The 16,929-nt window shown below is 49.5% G+C and overlaps 1 protein-coding gene across 5 annotated transcripts in view; it reads right to left on the bottom strand.

Moving 5' to 3' along the window:
• M1AP (meiosis 1 associated protein) overlaps positions 1 to 16,929 on the bottom strand; it is a 209,066-nt gene that overhangs the window by 27,575 nt on the left and 164,562 nt on the right. For 3 of the 5 annotated variants that reach the window (XM_077280496.1, XM_077280494.1, XM_077280495.1), the window contains exons 9-10: positions 919 to 977; positions 437 to 568 (exon numbers count right to left, since the gene is read on the bottom strand). In XM_077280496.1, coding sequence (XP_077136611.1) covers positions 437 to 568; positions 919 to 977 — 191 coding nt within the window. The remainder of the gene's footprint in view (positions 1 to 436; positions 569 to 918; positions 978 to 16,929) is intronic. The other 2 variants (XM_077280497.1, XM_077280498.1) reach the window with 1 other exon arrangement.

The following is a 16,929-nucleotide window of genomic DNA, read 5'->3' as shown; positions in this document are numbered from 1 at the left end:
CGGTGTGACCTGACCTCATGTCCCTGTCCGCTGCAGGGGTGAACTGGCCGTATGTCGCTGTCCGCTGCGGGGGTTAACTGGCTGCTCTTCGCTGTCCGCTGCAGGCGTTAACTGGCCGCTTGTCGCTGCGGGTGTTTATGACGCAGGTCTCAGCTTGATGTGTGACGTTCATCCTGAAGGTCTCACTTCATGTTGCTTATTCCACCAATTTCAGTTACGAACAGCGCAATGTGCATCTCCACAACTAAATCTACAGTCTTTGCTTTTGACGTTATGCAGCGTCCTGCAGAACATTTGGAGAAATATCTGCCATGCATATAATTAATTTCTGTGGTAACAGGACGGCGTGGATATTAACATTTTGTATCTGACCGTCCGGTAATAACTGTGCAGTGTAGCGTGCTGAACACTGGATGAGAGCACTATGGCTCATTACCTGTCTGCTGGGCCCAGAAGATACGCGACGCTGAGGATTCTCCGAGAGCTTCTCCTGCAGATGTCGGCACAGATCACTACTGATATGCAGGGGGTTGTATATAGTATCGGCTTCCAGACTGCGCAGCACACCCTACACCAGGGAGAAAAGGACGGTGCGTCACATTGTGAAGGGGATGAGACACACACAGCGAGGGAGCTGCACACACACACACAGCGAGGGAGCGGCGCACACACACCGCAAAGGAGCTGCACGCACACACAGCGAGGGAGCTGCACGCACACACAGCGAGGGAGCTGCACGCACACACAGCGAGGGAGCTGCACGCACACACAACGAGGGAGCTGCACGCACACACAGCGAGGGAGCTGCACGCACACACAGCGAGGGAGCTGCACGCACACACAGCGAGGGAGCTGCATGCACACAGCGAGGGAGCTGCACACACAGCAAAGGAGCTGCACACTCACAGCACCCCTTACTGTTGGGGTTCCTCAAGGATCAGTCCTAGGCCCCCTCCTCTTCTCTTTGTATACTGAACCTATTGGACAAACAATCAGTAGATTTGGTTTCCAGTACCAACTCTATGCTGATGACACCCAATTATACACTTCTTCTCCTGATATCACGCCTGCCTTTCTAGAAAACACCAGTGATTGTCTTACCGCTGTCTCCAAAATCATGTACTCCCTCTGTCAGAAACTGAACCTGTCAAAAACTGAACTCCTCGTGTTTTCTCTCCCTCTACTAACCTACCTTTGCCTGACATTGCCATCTCCATGTGTGGCTCCACCATTACTCTCAAGCAACATGCCCTCTGCCTTGGGGTCATACTTGATTCTGAGCTTTCATTCACCCCCCACATCCGATCACTGGCTCGCTCTTATCTGCATCTCAAAAACATTTCTAGAATTCGACCTTTTCTTACTTTCGACTCTGCAAAAACTCTTACTGTCTCACTTATTCATTCTCGTCTGGACTATTGTAACTCTCCACTAATCGGCCTCCCTCTTACCAAACTCTCCCCGCTCCAATCTGTCCTGAATGTTGCTGCCAGGATTATATTCCTCACCAATCGTTATACCAATGTGTCTACCCTGTGCCAGTCATTACACTGGTTACCCATCCACTCCAGAATCCAGTACAAAACTACTACCCTCATCCACAAAGCCCTACATGGCTCAGCACCACCCTACATCTCCTCTCTGGTCTCAGTCTACTACCCTACCCGTGCTCTCCACTCCGCTAATGACCTGAGGTTAGCATCCTCAATAATCAGAACCTCCCACTCCCGTCTCCAAGACTTTTCACGTACTGCGCCAATTCTCTGGAATGCACTACCCAGGTTAATACGATTAATCCCCAATCCCCACAGTTTTAAGCGTGCCCTAAAAACAAATTTGTTCAGACTGGCCTACCGCCTCAACGCATTAACCTAACTATCCCTGTGTGGCCCATTCAAAAAACTTCAACCATAATCAGGTTCCTCGCATCATGTTCTCATACACTTTATACAGTTAATAGCCTCTGTGTCTGTACTGCTACATACTTAGGCAGTTAACTGGTTCATGCAGCTTTACATGAAATCCCCTCTATAATATAAAGCACTGCGGAGTATGTTATTATTATTATGTGTACCAGGACCAGACTGACTAATCACGGGTCAGTGTGAAGCACCGGGCTCATTCTACATTGTATGAAGCTGTAGGATACAGGTGACACTTGTGGTGTGTGCTAGGACCAGACTGACTGATCACGGGTCAGTGTGAAGCACCGGGCTCATTCTACATTGTATGAAGCTGTAGGATACAGGTGACACTTGTGGTGTGTGCTAGGACCAGACTGACTGATCACGGGTCAGTGTGAAGCACCGGGCTCATTCTACATTGTATGAAGCTGTAGGATACAGGTGACACTTGTGGTGTGTGCTAGGACCAGACTGACTGATCACGGGTCAGTGTGAAGCACCGGGCTCATTCTACATTGTATGAAGCTGTAGGATACAGGTGACACTTGTGGTGTGTGCTAGGACCAGACTGACTGATCACGGGTCAGTGTGAAGCACCGGGCTCATTCTACATTGTATGAAGCTGTAGGATACAGGTGACACTTGTGGTGTGTGCTAGGACCAGACTGACTAATCACGGGTCAGTGTGAAGCACCGGGCTCATTCTACATTGTATGAAGCTGTAGGATACAGGTGACACTTGTGGTGTGTGCTAGGACCAGACTGACTGATCACGGGTCAGTGTGAAGCACCGGGCTCATTCTACATTGTATGAAGCTGTAGGATACAGGTCACACTTGTGGTGTGTGCTAGGACCAGACTGACTGATCACGGGTCAGTGTGAAGCACCGGGCTCATTCTACATTGTATGAAGCTGTAGGATACAGGTCACACTTGTGGTGTGTGCTAGGACCAGACTGACTGATCACGGGTCAGTGTGAAGCACCGGGCTCATTCTACATTGTATGAAGCTGTAGGATACAGGTCACACTTGTGGTGTGTGCTAGGACCAGACTGACTGATCACAGGTCAGTATGAAGAACCTGGCTCATTCTACATTGTATGAAGCTGTAGGATACAGGTGACACTTGTGGTGTGTGCTAGGACCAGACTGACTAATCACGGGTCAGTGTGAAGCACCGGGCTCATTCTACATTGTATGAAGCTGTAGGATACAGGTGACACTTGTGGTGTGTACTAGGACCAGACTGACTGATTACGGGTCAGTGTGAAGTACCGGGCTCATTCTACATTGTATGAAGCTGTAGGATACAGGTCACACTTGTGGTGTGTGCTAGGACCAGACTGACTGATCACGGGTCAGTATGAAGAACCTGGCTCATTCTACATTGTATGAAGCTGTAGGATACAGGTGACACTTGTGGTGTGTACTAGGACCAGACTGACTGATCACGGGTCAGTGTGAAGCACCGGGCTCATTCTACATTGTATGAAGCTGAAGGATACAGGTGACACTTGTGGTGTGTGCTAGGACCAGACTGACTGATCACGGGTCAGTGTGAAGCACCGGGCTCATTCTACATTGTATGATGCTGTAGGATACAGGTGACACTTGTGGTGTGTACTAGGACCAGACTGACTGATCACGGGTCAGTGTGAAGCTCCGGGCTCATTCTACATTGTATGAAGCTGTAGGATACAGGTGACACTTGTGGTGTGTGCTAGGACCAGACTGACTGATCACGGGTCAGTATGAAGCACCGGCCTCATTCTACATTGTATGAAGCTGTAGGATACGGGTGACACTTGTGGTGTGTACTAGGACCAGACTGACTGATCACGGGTCAGTGTGAAGCACCGGGCTCATTCTACATTGTATGAAGCTGTAGGATACAGGTGACACTTGTGGTGTGTGCTAGGACCAGACTGACTGATCACAGGTCAGTGTGAAGCACCGGGCTCATTCTACATTGTATGAAGCTGTAGGATACAGGTGACACTTGTGGTGTGTGCTAGGACCAGACTGACTGATCACGGGTCAGTGTGAAGCACCGGGCTCATTCTACATTGTATGAAGCTGTAGGATACAGGTGACACTTGTGGTGTGTGCTAGGACCAGACTGACTGATCACGGGTCAGTGTGAAGCATCGGGCTCATTCTACATTGTATGATGCTGTAGGATACAGGTGACACTTGTGGTGTGTGCTAGGACCAGACTGACTGATCACGGGTCAGTGTGAAGCACCAGGCTCATTCTACATTGTATGAAGCTGTAGGATACAGGTGACACTTGTGGTGTGCTAGGACCAGACTGACTGATCACGGGTCAGTGTGAAGCACCGGGCTCATTCTACATTGTATGAAGCTGTAGGATACAGGTGACACTTGTGGTGTGTGCTAGGACCAGACTGACTGATCACAGGTCAGTGTGAAGCATCGGGCTCATTCTACATTGTATGAAGCTGTAGGATACAGGTGACACTTGTGGTGTGTACTAGGACCAGACTGACTGATCACGGGTCAGTGTGAAGCACCGGGCTCATTCTACATTGTATGAAGCTGTAGGATACAGGTGACACTTGTGGTGTGTGCTAGGACCAGACTGACTGATCACGGGTCAGTGTGAAGCATCGGGCTCATTCTACATTGTATGATGCTGTAGGATACAGGTGACACTTGTGGTGTGTACTAGGACCAGACTGACTGATCACGGGTCAGTGTGAAGCACCGGGCTCATTCTACATTGTATGAAGCTGTAGGATACAGGTGACACTTGTGGTGTGTGCTAGGACCAGACTGACTGATCACGGGTCAGTGTGAAGCACCAGGCTCATTCTACATTGTATGAAGCTGTAGGATACAGGTGACACTTGTGGTGTGTGCTAGGACCAGACTGACTGATCACGGGTCAGTGTGAAGCACCGGGCTCATTCTACATTGTATGAAGCTGTAGGATACAGGTGACACTTGTGGTGTGTACTAGGACCAGACTGACTGATCACAGGTCAGTGTGAAGCATCGGGCTCATTCTACATTGTATGAAGCTGTAGGATACAGGTGACACTTGTGGTGTGTACTAGGACCAGACTGACTGATCACAGGTCAGTGTGAAGCACCGGGCTCATTCTACATTGTATGAAGCTGTAGGATACAGGTGACACTTGTGGTGTGTACTAGGACCAGACTGACTGATCACGGGTCAGTATGAAGCACCGGGCTCATTCTACATTGTATGAAGCTGTAGGATACAGGTGACACTTGTGGTGTGTGCTAGGACCAGACTGACTGATCACGGGTCAGTGTGAAGCATCGGGCTCATTCTACATTGTATGAAGCTGTAGGATACAGGTGACACCTGTGGTGTGTACTAGGACCAGACTGACTGATCACAGGTCAGTGTGAAGCACCGGGCTCATTCTACATTGTATGAAGCTGTAGGATACAGGTGACACTTGTGGTGTGTGCTAGGACCAGACTGACTGATCACGGGTCAGTGTGAAGCACCGGGCTCATTCTACATTGTATGAAGCTGTAGGATACAGGTGACAGTTGTGGTGTGTGCTAGGACCAGACTGACTGATCACGGGTCAGTGTGAAGCACCGGGCTCATTCTACATTATAAGAAGCTGTAGGATACAGGTGACACTTGTGGTGTGTGCTAGGACCAGACTGACTGACCACGGGTCAGTGTGAAGCACCGGGCTCATTCTACATTGTATGATGCTGTAGGATACAGGTGACACTTGTGTTGTGTACTAGGACCAGACTGACTGATCACGGGTCAGTGTGAAGCATCGGGCTCATTCTACATTGTATGAAGCTGTAGGATACAGGTGACACCTGTGGTGTGTACTAGGACCAGACTGACTGATCACAGGTCAGTGTGAAGCACCGGGCTCATTCTACATTGTATGAAGCTGTAGGATACAGGTGACACTTGTGGTGTGTGCTAGGACCAGACTGACTGATCACGGGTCAGTGTGAAGCACCGGGCTCATTCTACATTGTATGAAGCTGTAGGATACAGGTGACAGTTGTGGTGTGTGCTAGGACCAGACTGACTGATCACGGGTCAGTGTGAAGCACCGGGCTCATTCTACATTATAAGAAGCTGTAGGATACAGGTGACACTTGTGGTGTGTGCTAGGACCAGACTGACTGACCACGGGTCAGTGTGAAGCACCGGGCTCATTCTACATTGTATGATGCTGTAGGATACAGGTGACACTTGTGTTGTGTGCTAGGACCAGACTGACTGATCACGGGTCAGTGTGAAGCACCGGGCTCATTCTACATTGTATGAAGCTGTAGGATACAGGTGACACTTGTGGTGTGTGCTAGGACCAGACTGACTGATCACAGGTCAGTGTGAAGCACCGGGCTCATTCTACATTGTATGAAGCTGTAGGATACAGGTGACACTTGTGGTGTGTACTAGGACCAGACTGACTGATCACGGGTCAGTGTGAAGCACCGGGCTCATTCTACATTGTATGAAGCTGTAGGATACAGGTGACACTTGTGGTGTGTGCTAGGACCAGACTGACTGATCACGGGTCAGTGTGAAGCTCCGGGCTCATTCTACATTGTATGAAGCTGTAGGATACAGGTGACACTTGTGGTGTGTGCTAGGACCAGACTGACTAATCACGGGTCAGTGTGAAGCACCAGGCTCATTCTACATTGTATGAAGCTGTAGGATACAGGTGACACTTGTGGTGTGTACTAGGACCAGACTGACTGATCACGGGTCAGTGTGAAGCACCGGGCTCATTCTACATTGTATGAAGCTGTAGGATACAGGTGACACTTGTGGTGTGTGCTAGGACCAGACTGACTGATCACAGGTCAGTGTGAAGCACCGGGCTCATTCTACATTGTATGAAGCTGTAGGATACAGGTCACACTTGTGGTGTGTGCTAGGACCAGACTGACTGATCACAGGTCAGTGTGAAGCATCGGGCTCATTCTACATTGTATGAAGCTGTAGGATACAGGTGACAGTTGTGGTGTGTGCTAGGACCAGACTGACTGATCACAGGTCAGTATGAAGCACCGGGCTCATTCTACATTGTATGAAGCTGTAGGATACAGGTGACACTTGTGGTGTGTGCTAGGACCAGACTGACTGATCACGGGTCAGTGTGAAGCACCCGGCTCATTCTACATTATATGAAGCTGTAGGATACAGGTGACACTTGTGGTGTGTGCTAGGACCAGACTGACTGATCACGGGTCAGTGTGAAGCACCGGGCTCATTCTACATTGTATGAAGCTGTAGGATACAGGTGACACTTGTGGTGTGTGCTAGGACCAGACTGACTGATCACAGGTCAGTGTGAAGCACCGGGCTCATTCTACATTGTATGAAGCTGTAGGATACAGGTGACACTTGTGGTGTGTACTAGGACCAGACTGACTGATCACAGGTCAGTGTGAAGCACCGGGCTCATTCTACATTGTATGAAGCTGTAGGATACAGGTGACACTTGTGGTGTGTACTAGGACCAGACTGACTGATCACGGGTCAGTGTGAAGCACCGGGCTCATTCTACATTGTATGATGCTGTAGGATACAGGTGACACTTGTGGTGTGTACTAGGACCAGACTGACTGACCACGGGTCAGTGTGAAGCACCGGGCTCATTCTACATTGTATGAAGCTGTAGGATACAGGTGACACTTGTGGTGTGTACTAGGACCAGACTGACTGATCACAGGTCAGTGTGAAGCACCGGGCTCATTCTACATTGTATGAAGCTGTAGGATACAGGTGACACTTGTGGTGTGTACTAGGACCAGACTGAGTGATCACGGGTCAGTGTGAAGCACCGGGCTCATTCTACATTGTATGAAGCTGTAGGATACAGGTGACACTTGTGGTGTGTGCTAGGACCAGACTGACTGATCACGGGTCAGTGTGAAGCACCGGGCTCATTCTACATTGTATGAAGCTGTAGGATACAGGTGACACTTGTGGTGTGTACTAGGACCAGACTGACTGATCACAGGTCAGTGTGAAGCACCGGGCTCATTCTACATTGTATGAAGCTGTAGGATACAGGTGACACTTGTAGTGTGTGCTAGGACCAGACTGACTGATCACGGGTCAGCGTGAAGCACCGGGCTCATTCTACATTGTATGATGCTGTAGGATACAGGTGACACTTGTGGTGTGTACTAGGACCAGACTGACTGATCACAGGTCAGTGTGAAGCACCGGGCTCATTCTACATTGTATGAAGCTGTAGGATACGGGTGACACTTGTGGTGTGTGCTAGGACCAGACTGACTGATCACGGGTCAGTGTGAAGCACCGGGCTCATTCTACATTGTATGAAGCTGTAGGATACAGGTGACACTTGTGGTGTGTACTAGGACCAGACTGACTGATCACAGGTCAGTGTGAAGCACCGGGCTCATTCTACATTGTATGAAGCTGTAGGATACAGGTGACACTTGTGGTGAGTGCTAGGACCAGACTGACTGATCACGGGTCAGTGTGAAGCACCCGGCTCATTCTACATTGTATGAAGCTGTAGGATACAGGTGACACTTGTGGTGTGTGCTAGGACCAGACTGACTGATCACGGGTCAGTGTGAAGCATCGGGCTCATTCTACATTGTATGAAGCTGTAGGATACAGGTGACACTTGTGGTGTGTACTAGGACCAGACTGACTGATCACGGGTCAGTGTGAAGCACCAGGCTCATTCTACATTGTATGAAGCTGTAGGATACAGGTGACACTTGTGGTGAGTGCTAGGACCAGACTGACTGATCACGGGTCAGTGTGAAGCACCAGGCTCATTCTACATTGTATGAAGCTGTAGGATACAGGTGACACTTGTGGTGTGTACTAGGACCAGACTGACTGATCACAGGTCAGTGTGAAGCACCGGGCTCATTCTACATTGTATGAAGCTGTAGGATACAGGTGACACTTGTGGTGTGTGCCAGGACCAGACTGACTGATCACGGGTCAGTGTGAAGCACCGGGCTCATTCTACATTGTATGAAGCTGTAGGATACAGGTGACACTTGTGGTGTGTGCTAGGACCAGACTGACTGATCACAGGTCAGTGTGAAGGACCGGGCTCATTCTACATTGTATGAAGCTGTAGGATACAGGTGACACTTGTGGTGTGTGCTAGGACCAGACTGACTGATCACGGGTCAGTGTGAAGCACCCGGCTCATTCTACATTGTATGAAGCTGTAGGATACAGGTGACACTTGTGGTGTGTACTAGGACCAGACTGACTGATCACGGGTCAGTGTGAAGCACCAGGCTCATTCTACATTGTATGAAGCTGTAGGATACAGGTGACACTTGTGGTGTGTGCTAGGACCAGACTGACTGATCACGGGTCAGTGTGAAGCACCGGGCTCATTCTACATTGTATGAAGCTGTAGGATACAGGTGACACTTGTGGTGTGTACTAGGACCAGACTGACTGATCACAGGTCAGTGTGAAGCACCGGGCTCATTCTACATTGTATGAAGCTGTAGGATACAGGTGACACTTGTGGTGTGTACTAGGACCAGACTGACTGATCACGGGTCAGTGTGAAGCACCGGGCTCATTCTACATTGTATGAAGCTGTAGGATACAGGTGACACTTGTGGTGTGTGCTAGGACCAGACTGACTGATCACGGGTCAGTGTGAAGCACCGGGCTCATTCTACATTGTATGAAGCTGTAGGATACAGGTGACACTTGTGGTGTGTGCTAGGACCAGACTGACTGATCACAGGTCAGTGTGAAGCACCGGGCTCATTCTACATTGTATGAAGCTGTAGGATACAGGTGACACTTGTGGTGTGTGCTAGGACCAGACTGACTGATCACAGGTCAGTGTGAAGCACCGGGCTCATTCTACATTGTATGAAGCTGTAGGATACAGGTGACACTTGTGGTGTACTAGGACCAGACTGACTGATCACGGGTCAGTGTGAAGCACCGGGCTCATTCTACATTGTATGAAGCTGTAGGATACGGGTGACACTTGTGGTGTGTGCTAGGACCAGACTGACTGATCACAGGTCAGTGTGAAGCACCGGGCTCATTCTACATTGTATGAAGCTGTAGGATACGGGTGACACTTGTGGTGTGTGCTAGGACCAGACTGACTGATCACGGGTCAGTGTGAAGCACCGGGCTCATTCTACATTGTATGAAGCTGTAGGATACAGGTGACACTTGTGGTGTGTGCTAGGACCAGACTGACTGATCACAGGTCAGTGTGAAGCACCGGGCTCATTCTACATTGTATGAAGCTGTAGGATACAGGTGACACTTGTGGTGTGTACTAGGACCAGACTGACTGATCACGGGTCAGTGTGAAGCATCGGGCTCATTCTACATTGTATGAAGCTGTAGGATACAGGTGACACTTGTGGTGTGTGCTAGGACCAGACTGACTGATCACGGGTCAGTGTGAAGCACCGGGCTCATTCTACATTGTATGAAGCTGTAGGATACAGGTGACACTTGTGGTGTGTGCTAGGACCAGACTGACTGATCACAGGTCAGTGTGAAGCACCGGGCTCATTCTACATTGTATGAAGCTGTAGGATACAGGTGACACTTGTGGTGTACTAGGACCAGACTGACTGATCACGGGTCAGTATGAAGCACCGGGCTCATTCTACATTGTATGAAGCTGTAGGATACAGGTGACACTTGTGGTGTGTGCTAGGACCAGACTGACTGATCACAGGTCAGTATGAAGCATCGGGCTCATTCTACATTGTATGAAGCTGTAGGATACAGGTGACACCTGTGGTGTGTGCTAGGACCAGACTGACTGATCACGGGTCAGTGTGAAGCACCGGGCTCATTCTACATTATATGAAGCTGTAGGATACAGGTGACACTTGTGGTGTGTGCTAGGACCAGACTGACTGATCACGGGTCAGTGTGAAGCACCGGGCTCATTCTACATTGTATGAAGCTGTAGGATACAGGTGACACTTGTGGTGTGTGCTAGGACCAGACTGACTGATCACAGGTCAGTGTGAAGCACCGGGCTCATTCTACATTGTATGAAGCTGTAGGATACAGGTGACACTTGTGGTGTGTGCTAGGACCAGACTGACTGATCACGGGTCAGTGTGAAGCACCGGGCTCATTCTACATTGTATGAAGCTGTAGGATACAGGTGACACTTGTGGTGTGTGCTAGGACCAGACTGACTGATCACAGGTCAGTGTGAAGCACCGGGCTCATTCTACATTGTATGAAGCTGTAGGATACAGGTGACACTTGTGGTGTACTAGGACCAGACTGACTGATCACGGGTCAGTATGAAGCACCGGGCTCATTCTACATTGTATGAAGCTGTAGGATACAGGTGACACTTGTGGTGTGTGCTAGGACCAGACTGACTGATCACAGGTCAGTATGAAGCATCGGGCTCATTCTACATTGTATGAAGCTGTAGGATACAGGTGACACCTGTGGTGTGTGCTAGGACCAGACTGACTGATCACGGGTCAGTGTGAAGCACCGGGCTCATTCTACATTATATGAAGCTGTAGGATACAGGTGACACTTGTGGTGTGTGCTAGGACCAGACTGACTGATCACAGGTCAGTGTGAAGCACCGGGCTCATTCTACATTGTATGAAGCTGTAGGATACAGGTGACACTTGTGGTGTGTGCTAGGACCAGACTGACTGATCACAGGTCAGTGTGAAGCACCGGGCTCATTCTACATTGTATGAAGCTGTAGGATACAGGTGACACTTGTGGTGTGTGCTAGGACCAGACTGACTGATCACGGGTCAGTGTGAAGCACCGGGCTCATTCTACATTGTATGAAGCTGTAGGATACAGGTGACACTTGTGGTGTGTGCTAGGACCAGACTGACTGATCACGGGTCAGTGTGAAGCATCGGGCTCATTCTACATTGTATGAAGCTGTAGGATACAGGTGACACTTGTGGTGTGTGCTAGGACCAGACTGACTGATCACGGGTCATTGTGAAGCACCCGGGCTCATTCTACATTGTATGAAGCTGTAGGATACAGGTGACACTTGTGGTGTGTGCTAGGACCAGACTGACTGATCACAGGTCAGTATGAAGCACCGGGCTCATTCTACATTGTATGAAGCTGTAGGATACAGGTGACACTTGTGGTGTGTGCTAGGACCAGACTGACTGATCACGGGTCAGTATGAAGCATCGGGCTCATTCTACATTGTATGAAGCTGTAGGATACAGGTGACACTTGTGGTGTGTGCTAGGACCAGACTGACTGATCACGGGTCAGTGTGAAGCACCGGGCTCATTCTACATTGTATGAAGCTGTAGGATACAGGTGACACTTGTGGTGTGTGCTAGGACCAGACTGACTGATCACGGGTCATTGTGAAGCACCCGGGCTCATTCTACATTGTATGAAGCTGTAGGATACAGGTGACACTTGTGGTGTGTGCTAGGACCAGACTGACTGATCACAGGTCATTGTGAAGCACCCGGGCTCATTCTACATTGTATGAAGCTGTAGGATACAGGTGACACTTGTGGTGTGTGCTAGGACCAGACTGACTGATCACGGGTCAGTGTGAAGCACCGGGCTCATTCTACATTGTATGAAGCTGTAGGATACAGGTGACACTTGTGGTGTGTGCTAGGACCAGACTGACTGATCACGGGTCAGTGTGAAGCATCGGGCTCATTCTACATTGTATGAAGCTGTAGGATACAGGTGACACTTGTGGTGTGTACTAGGACCAGACTGACTGATCACGGGTCAGTGTGAAGCACCGGGCTCATTCTACATTGTATGAAGCTGTAGGATACAGGTGACACTTGTGGTGTGTGCTAGGACCAGACTGACTGATCACGGGTCAGTATGAAGCATCGGGCTCATTCTACATTATATGAAGCTGTAGGATACAGGTGATACTTGTGGTGTGTGCTAGGACCAGACTGACTGATCACAGGTCAGTGTGAAGCACCGGGCTCATTCTACATTGTATGAAGCTGTAGGATACAGGTGACACTTGTGGTGTGTGCTAGGACCAGACTGACTGATCACGGGTCATTGTGAAGCACCCGGGCTCATTCTACATTGTATGAAGCTGTAGGATACAGGTGACACTTGTGGTGTGTGCTAGGACCAGACTGACTGATCACAGGTCATTGTGAAGCACCCGGGCTCATTCTACATTGTATGAAGCTGTAGGATACAGGTGACACTTGTGGTGTGTGCTAGGACCAGACTGACTGATCACGGGTCAGTGTGAAGCACCGGGCTCATTCTACATTGTATGAAGCTGTAGGATACAGGTGACACTTGTGGTGTGTGCTAGGACCAGACTGACTGATCACGGGTCAGTGTGAAGCATCGGGCTCATTCTACATTGTATGAAGCTGTAGGATACAGGTGACACTTGTGGTGTGTACTAGGACCAGACTGACTGATCACGGGTCAGTGTGAAGCACCGGGCTCATTCTACATTGTATGAAGCTGTAGGATACAGGTGACACTTGTGGTGTGTACTAGGACCAGACTGACTGATCACGGGTCAGTGTGAAGCACCGGGCTCATTCTACATTGTATGAAGCTGTAGGATACAGGTGACACTTGTGGTGTGTGCTAGGACCAGACTGACTGATCACAGGTCAGTGTGAAGCACCGGGCTCATTCTACATTGTATGAAGCTGTAGGATACAGGTGACACTTGTGGTGTGTGCTAGGACCAGACTGACTGATCACGGGTCAGTGTGAAGCATCGGGCTCATTCTACATTGTATGAAGCTGTAGGATACAGGTGACACTTGTGGTGTGTGCTAGGACCAGACTGACTGATCACGGGTCAGTGTGAAGCACCGGGCTCATTCTACATTGTATGAAGCTGTAGGATACAGGTGACACTTGTGGTGTGTGCTAGGACCAGACTGACTGATCACGGGTCAGTGTGAAGCACCCGGCTCATTCTACATTGTATGAAGCTGTAGGATACAGGTGACACTTGTGGTGTACTAGGACCAGACTGACTGATCACAGGTCAGTGTGAAGCACCGGGCTCATTCTACATTGTATGAAGCTGTAGGATACAGGTGACACTTGTGGTGTGTACTAGGACCAGACTGACTGATCACGGGTCAGTGTGAAGCACCGGGCTCATTCTACATTGTATGAAGCTGTAGGATACAGGTGACACTTGTGGTGTGTACTAGGACCAGACTGACTGATCACGGGTCAGTGTGAAGCACCGGGCTCCTTCTACATTGTATGAAGCTGTAGGATACTGGTCACACTTGTGGTGTGTGCTAGGACCAGACTGACTGATCACGGGTCAGTGTGAAGAACCTGGCTCATTCTACATTGTATGAAGCTGTAGGATACAGGTGACACTTGTGGTGTGTACTAGGACCAGACTGACTGATCACGGGTCAGTGTGAAGCACCGGGCTCATTCTACATTGTATGAAGCTGTAGGATACAGGTGACACTTGTGGTGTGTGCTAGGACCAGACTGACTAATCACGGGTCAGTGTGAAGCATCGGGCTCATTCTACATTGTATGAAGCTGTAGGATACAGGTGACACTTGTGGTGTGTACTAGGACCAGACTGACTGATCACGGGTCAGTGTGAAGCACCGGGCTCCTTCTACATTGTATGAAGCTGTAGGATACAGGTGACACTTGTGGTGTGTGCTAGGACCAGACTGACTGATCACAGGTCAGTATGAAGCTCCGGGCTCATTCTACATTGTATGAAGCTGTAGGATACAGGTGACACTTGTGGTGTGTGCTAGGACCAGACTGACTGATCACAGGTCAGTGTGAAGCACCAGGCTCATTCTACATTGTATGAAGCTGTAGGATACAGGTGACACTTGTGGTGTGTGCTAGGACCAGACTGACTGATCACGGGTCAGTGTGAAACACCGGGCTCATTCTACATTGTATGAAGCTGTAGGATACAAATGACACTTGTGGTGTGTGCTAGGACCAGACTGACTGATCACGGGTCAGTATGAAGCACCGGGCTCATTCTACATTGTATGAAGCTGTAGGATACAGGTGACACTTGTGGTGTGTGCTAGGACCAGACTGACTGATCACAGGTCAGTGTGAAGCACCGGGCTCATTCTACATTGTATGAAGCTGTAGGATACAGGTGACACTTGTGGTGTGTGCTAGGACCAGACTGACTGATCACAGGTCAGTATGAAGCATCGGGCTCATTCTACATTGTATGAAGCTGTAGGATACAGGTGACACTTGTGGTGTGTACTAGGACCAGACTGACTGATCACGGGTCAGTGTGAAGCACCGGGCTCATTCTACATTGTATGAAGCTGTAGGATACAAATGACACTTGTGGTGTGTGCTAGGACCAGACTGACTGATCACGGGTCAGTGTGAAGCACCAGGCTCATTCTACATTGTATGATGCTGTAGGATACAGGTGACACTTGTGGTGTGTACTAGGACCAGACTGACTGATCACAGGTCAGTATGAAGCACCGGGCTCATTCTACATTGTATGATGCTGTAGGATACAGGTGACACTTGTGGTGTGTACTAGGACCAGACTGACTGATCACGGGTCAGTGTGAAGCACCGGGCTCATTCTACATTGTATGAAGCTGTAGGATACAGGTGACACTTGTGGTGTGTGCTAGGACCAGACTGACTGATCACGGGTCAGTGTGAAGCACCGGGCTCATTCTACATTGTATGAAGCTGTAGGATACAGGTGACACTTGTGGTGTGTACTAGGACCAGACTGACTGATCACAGGTCAGTATGAAGCATCGGGCTCATTCTACATTGTATGAAGCTGTAGGATACAGGTGACACTTGTGGTGTGTGCTAGGACCAGACTGACTGATCACAGGTCAGTGTGAAGCACCGGGCTCATTCTACATTGTATGAAGCTGTAGGATACAGGTGACACTTGTGGTGTGTGCTAGGACCAGACTGACTGATCACAGGTCAGTATGAAGCATCGGGCTCATTCTACATTGTATGAAGCTGTAGGATACAGGTGACACTTGTGGTGTGTGCTAGGACCAGACTGACTGATCACAGGTCAGTGTGAAGCACCAGGCTCATTCTACATTGTATGAAGCTGTAGGATACAGGTGACACTTGTGGTGTGTGCTAGGACCAGACTGACTGATCACAGGTCAGTGTGAAGCACCGGGCTCATTCTACATTGTATGAAGCTGTAGGATACAGGTGACACTTGTGGTGTGTGCTAGGACCAGACTGACTGATCACGGGTCAGTGTGAAGCAACGGGCTCATTCTACATTGTAAGAAGCTGTAGGATACAGGTGACACTTGTGGTGTGTGCTAGGACCAGACTGACTGATCACGGGTCAGTGTGAAGCACCCGGCTCATTCTACATTATATGAAGCTGTAGGATACAGGTGACAGTTGTGGTGTGTACTAGGACCAGACTGACTGATCACAGGTCAGTGTGAAGCACCGGGCTCATTCTACATTGTATGAAGCTGTAGGATACAGGTGACACTTGTGGTGTGTGCTAGGACCAGACTGACTGATCACAGGTCAGTGTGAAGCACCGGGCTCATTCTACATTGTATGAAGCTGTAGGATACAGGTGACACTTGTGGTGTGTGCTAGGACCAGACTGACTGATCACGGGTCAGTGTGAAGCACCGGGCTCATTCTACATTGTATGAAGCTGTAGGATACAGGTGACACTTGTGGTGTGTACTAGGACCAGACTGACTGATCACAGGTCAGTGTGAAGCACCGGGCTCATTCTACATTGTATGAAGCTGTAGGATACAGGTGACACTTGTGGTGTGTGCTAGGACCAGACTGACTGATCACGGGTCAGTGTGAAGCACCGGGCTCATTCTACATTGTATGAAGCTGTAGGATACAGGTGACACTTGTGGTGTGTGCTAGGACCAGACTGACTGATCACGGGTCAGTGTGAAGCACCGGGCTCATTCTACATTGTATGAAGCTGTAGGATACAGGTGACACTTGTGGTGTGTGCTAGGACCAGACTGACTGAT

This window comes from Ranitomeya variabilis, chromosome 1, assembly GCF_051348905.1.
Source record: "Ranitomeya variabilis isolate aRanVar5 chromosome 1, aRanVar5.hap1, whole genome shotgun sequence".
Classification (NCBI taxonomy): domain Eukaryota; kingdom Metazoa; phylum Chordata; class Amphibia; order Anura; family Dendrobatidae; genus Ranitomeya; species Ranitomeya variabilis.
Note: the sequence above shows the minus strand (reverse complement) of the source record. Positions and strands in the feature narration are given on the sequence as shown.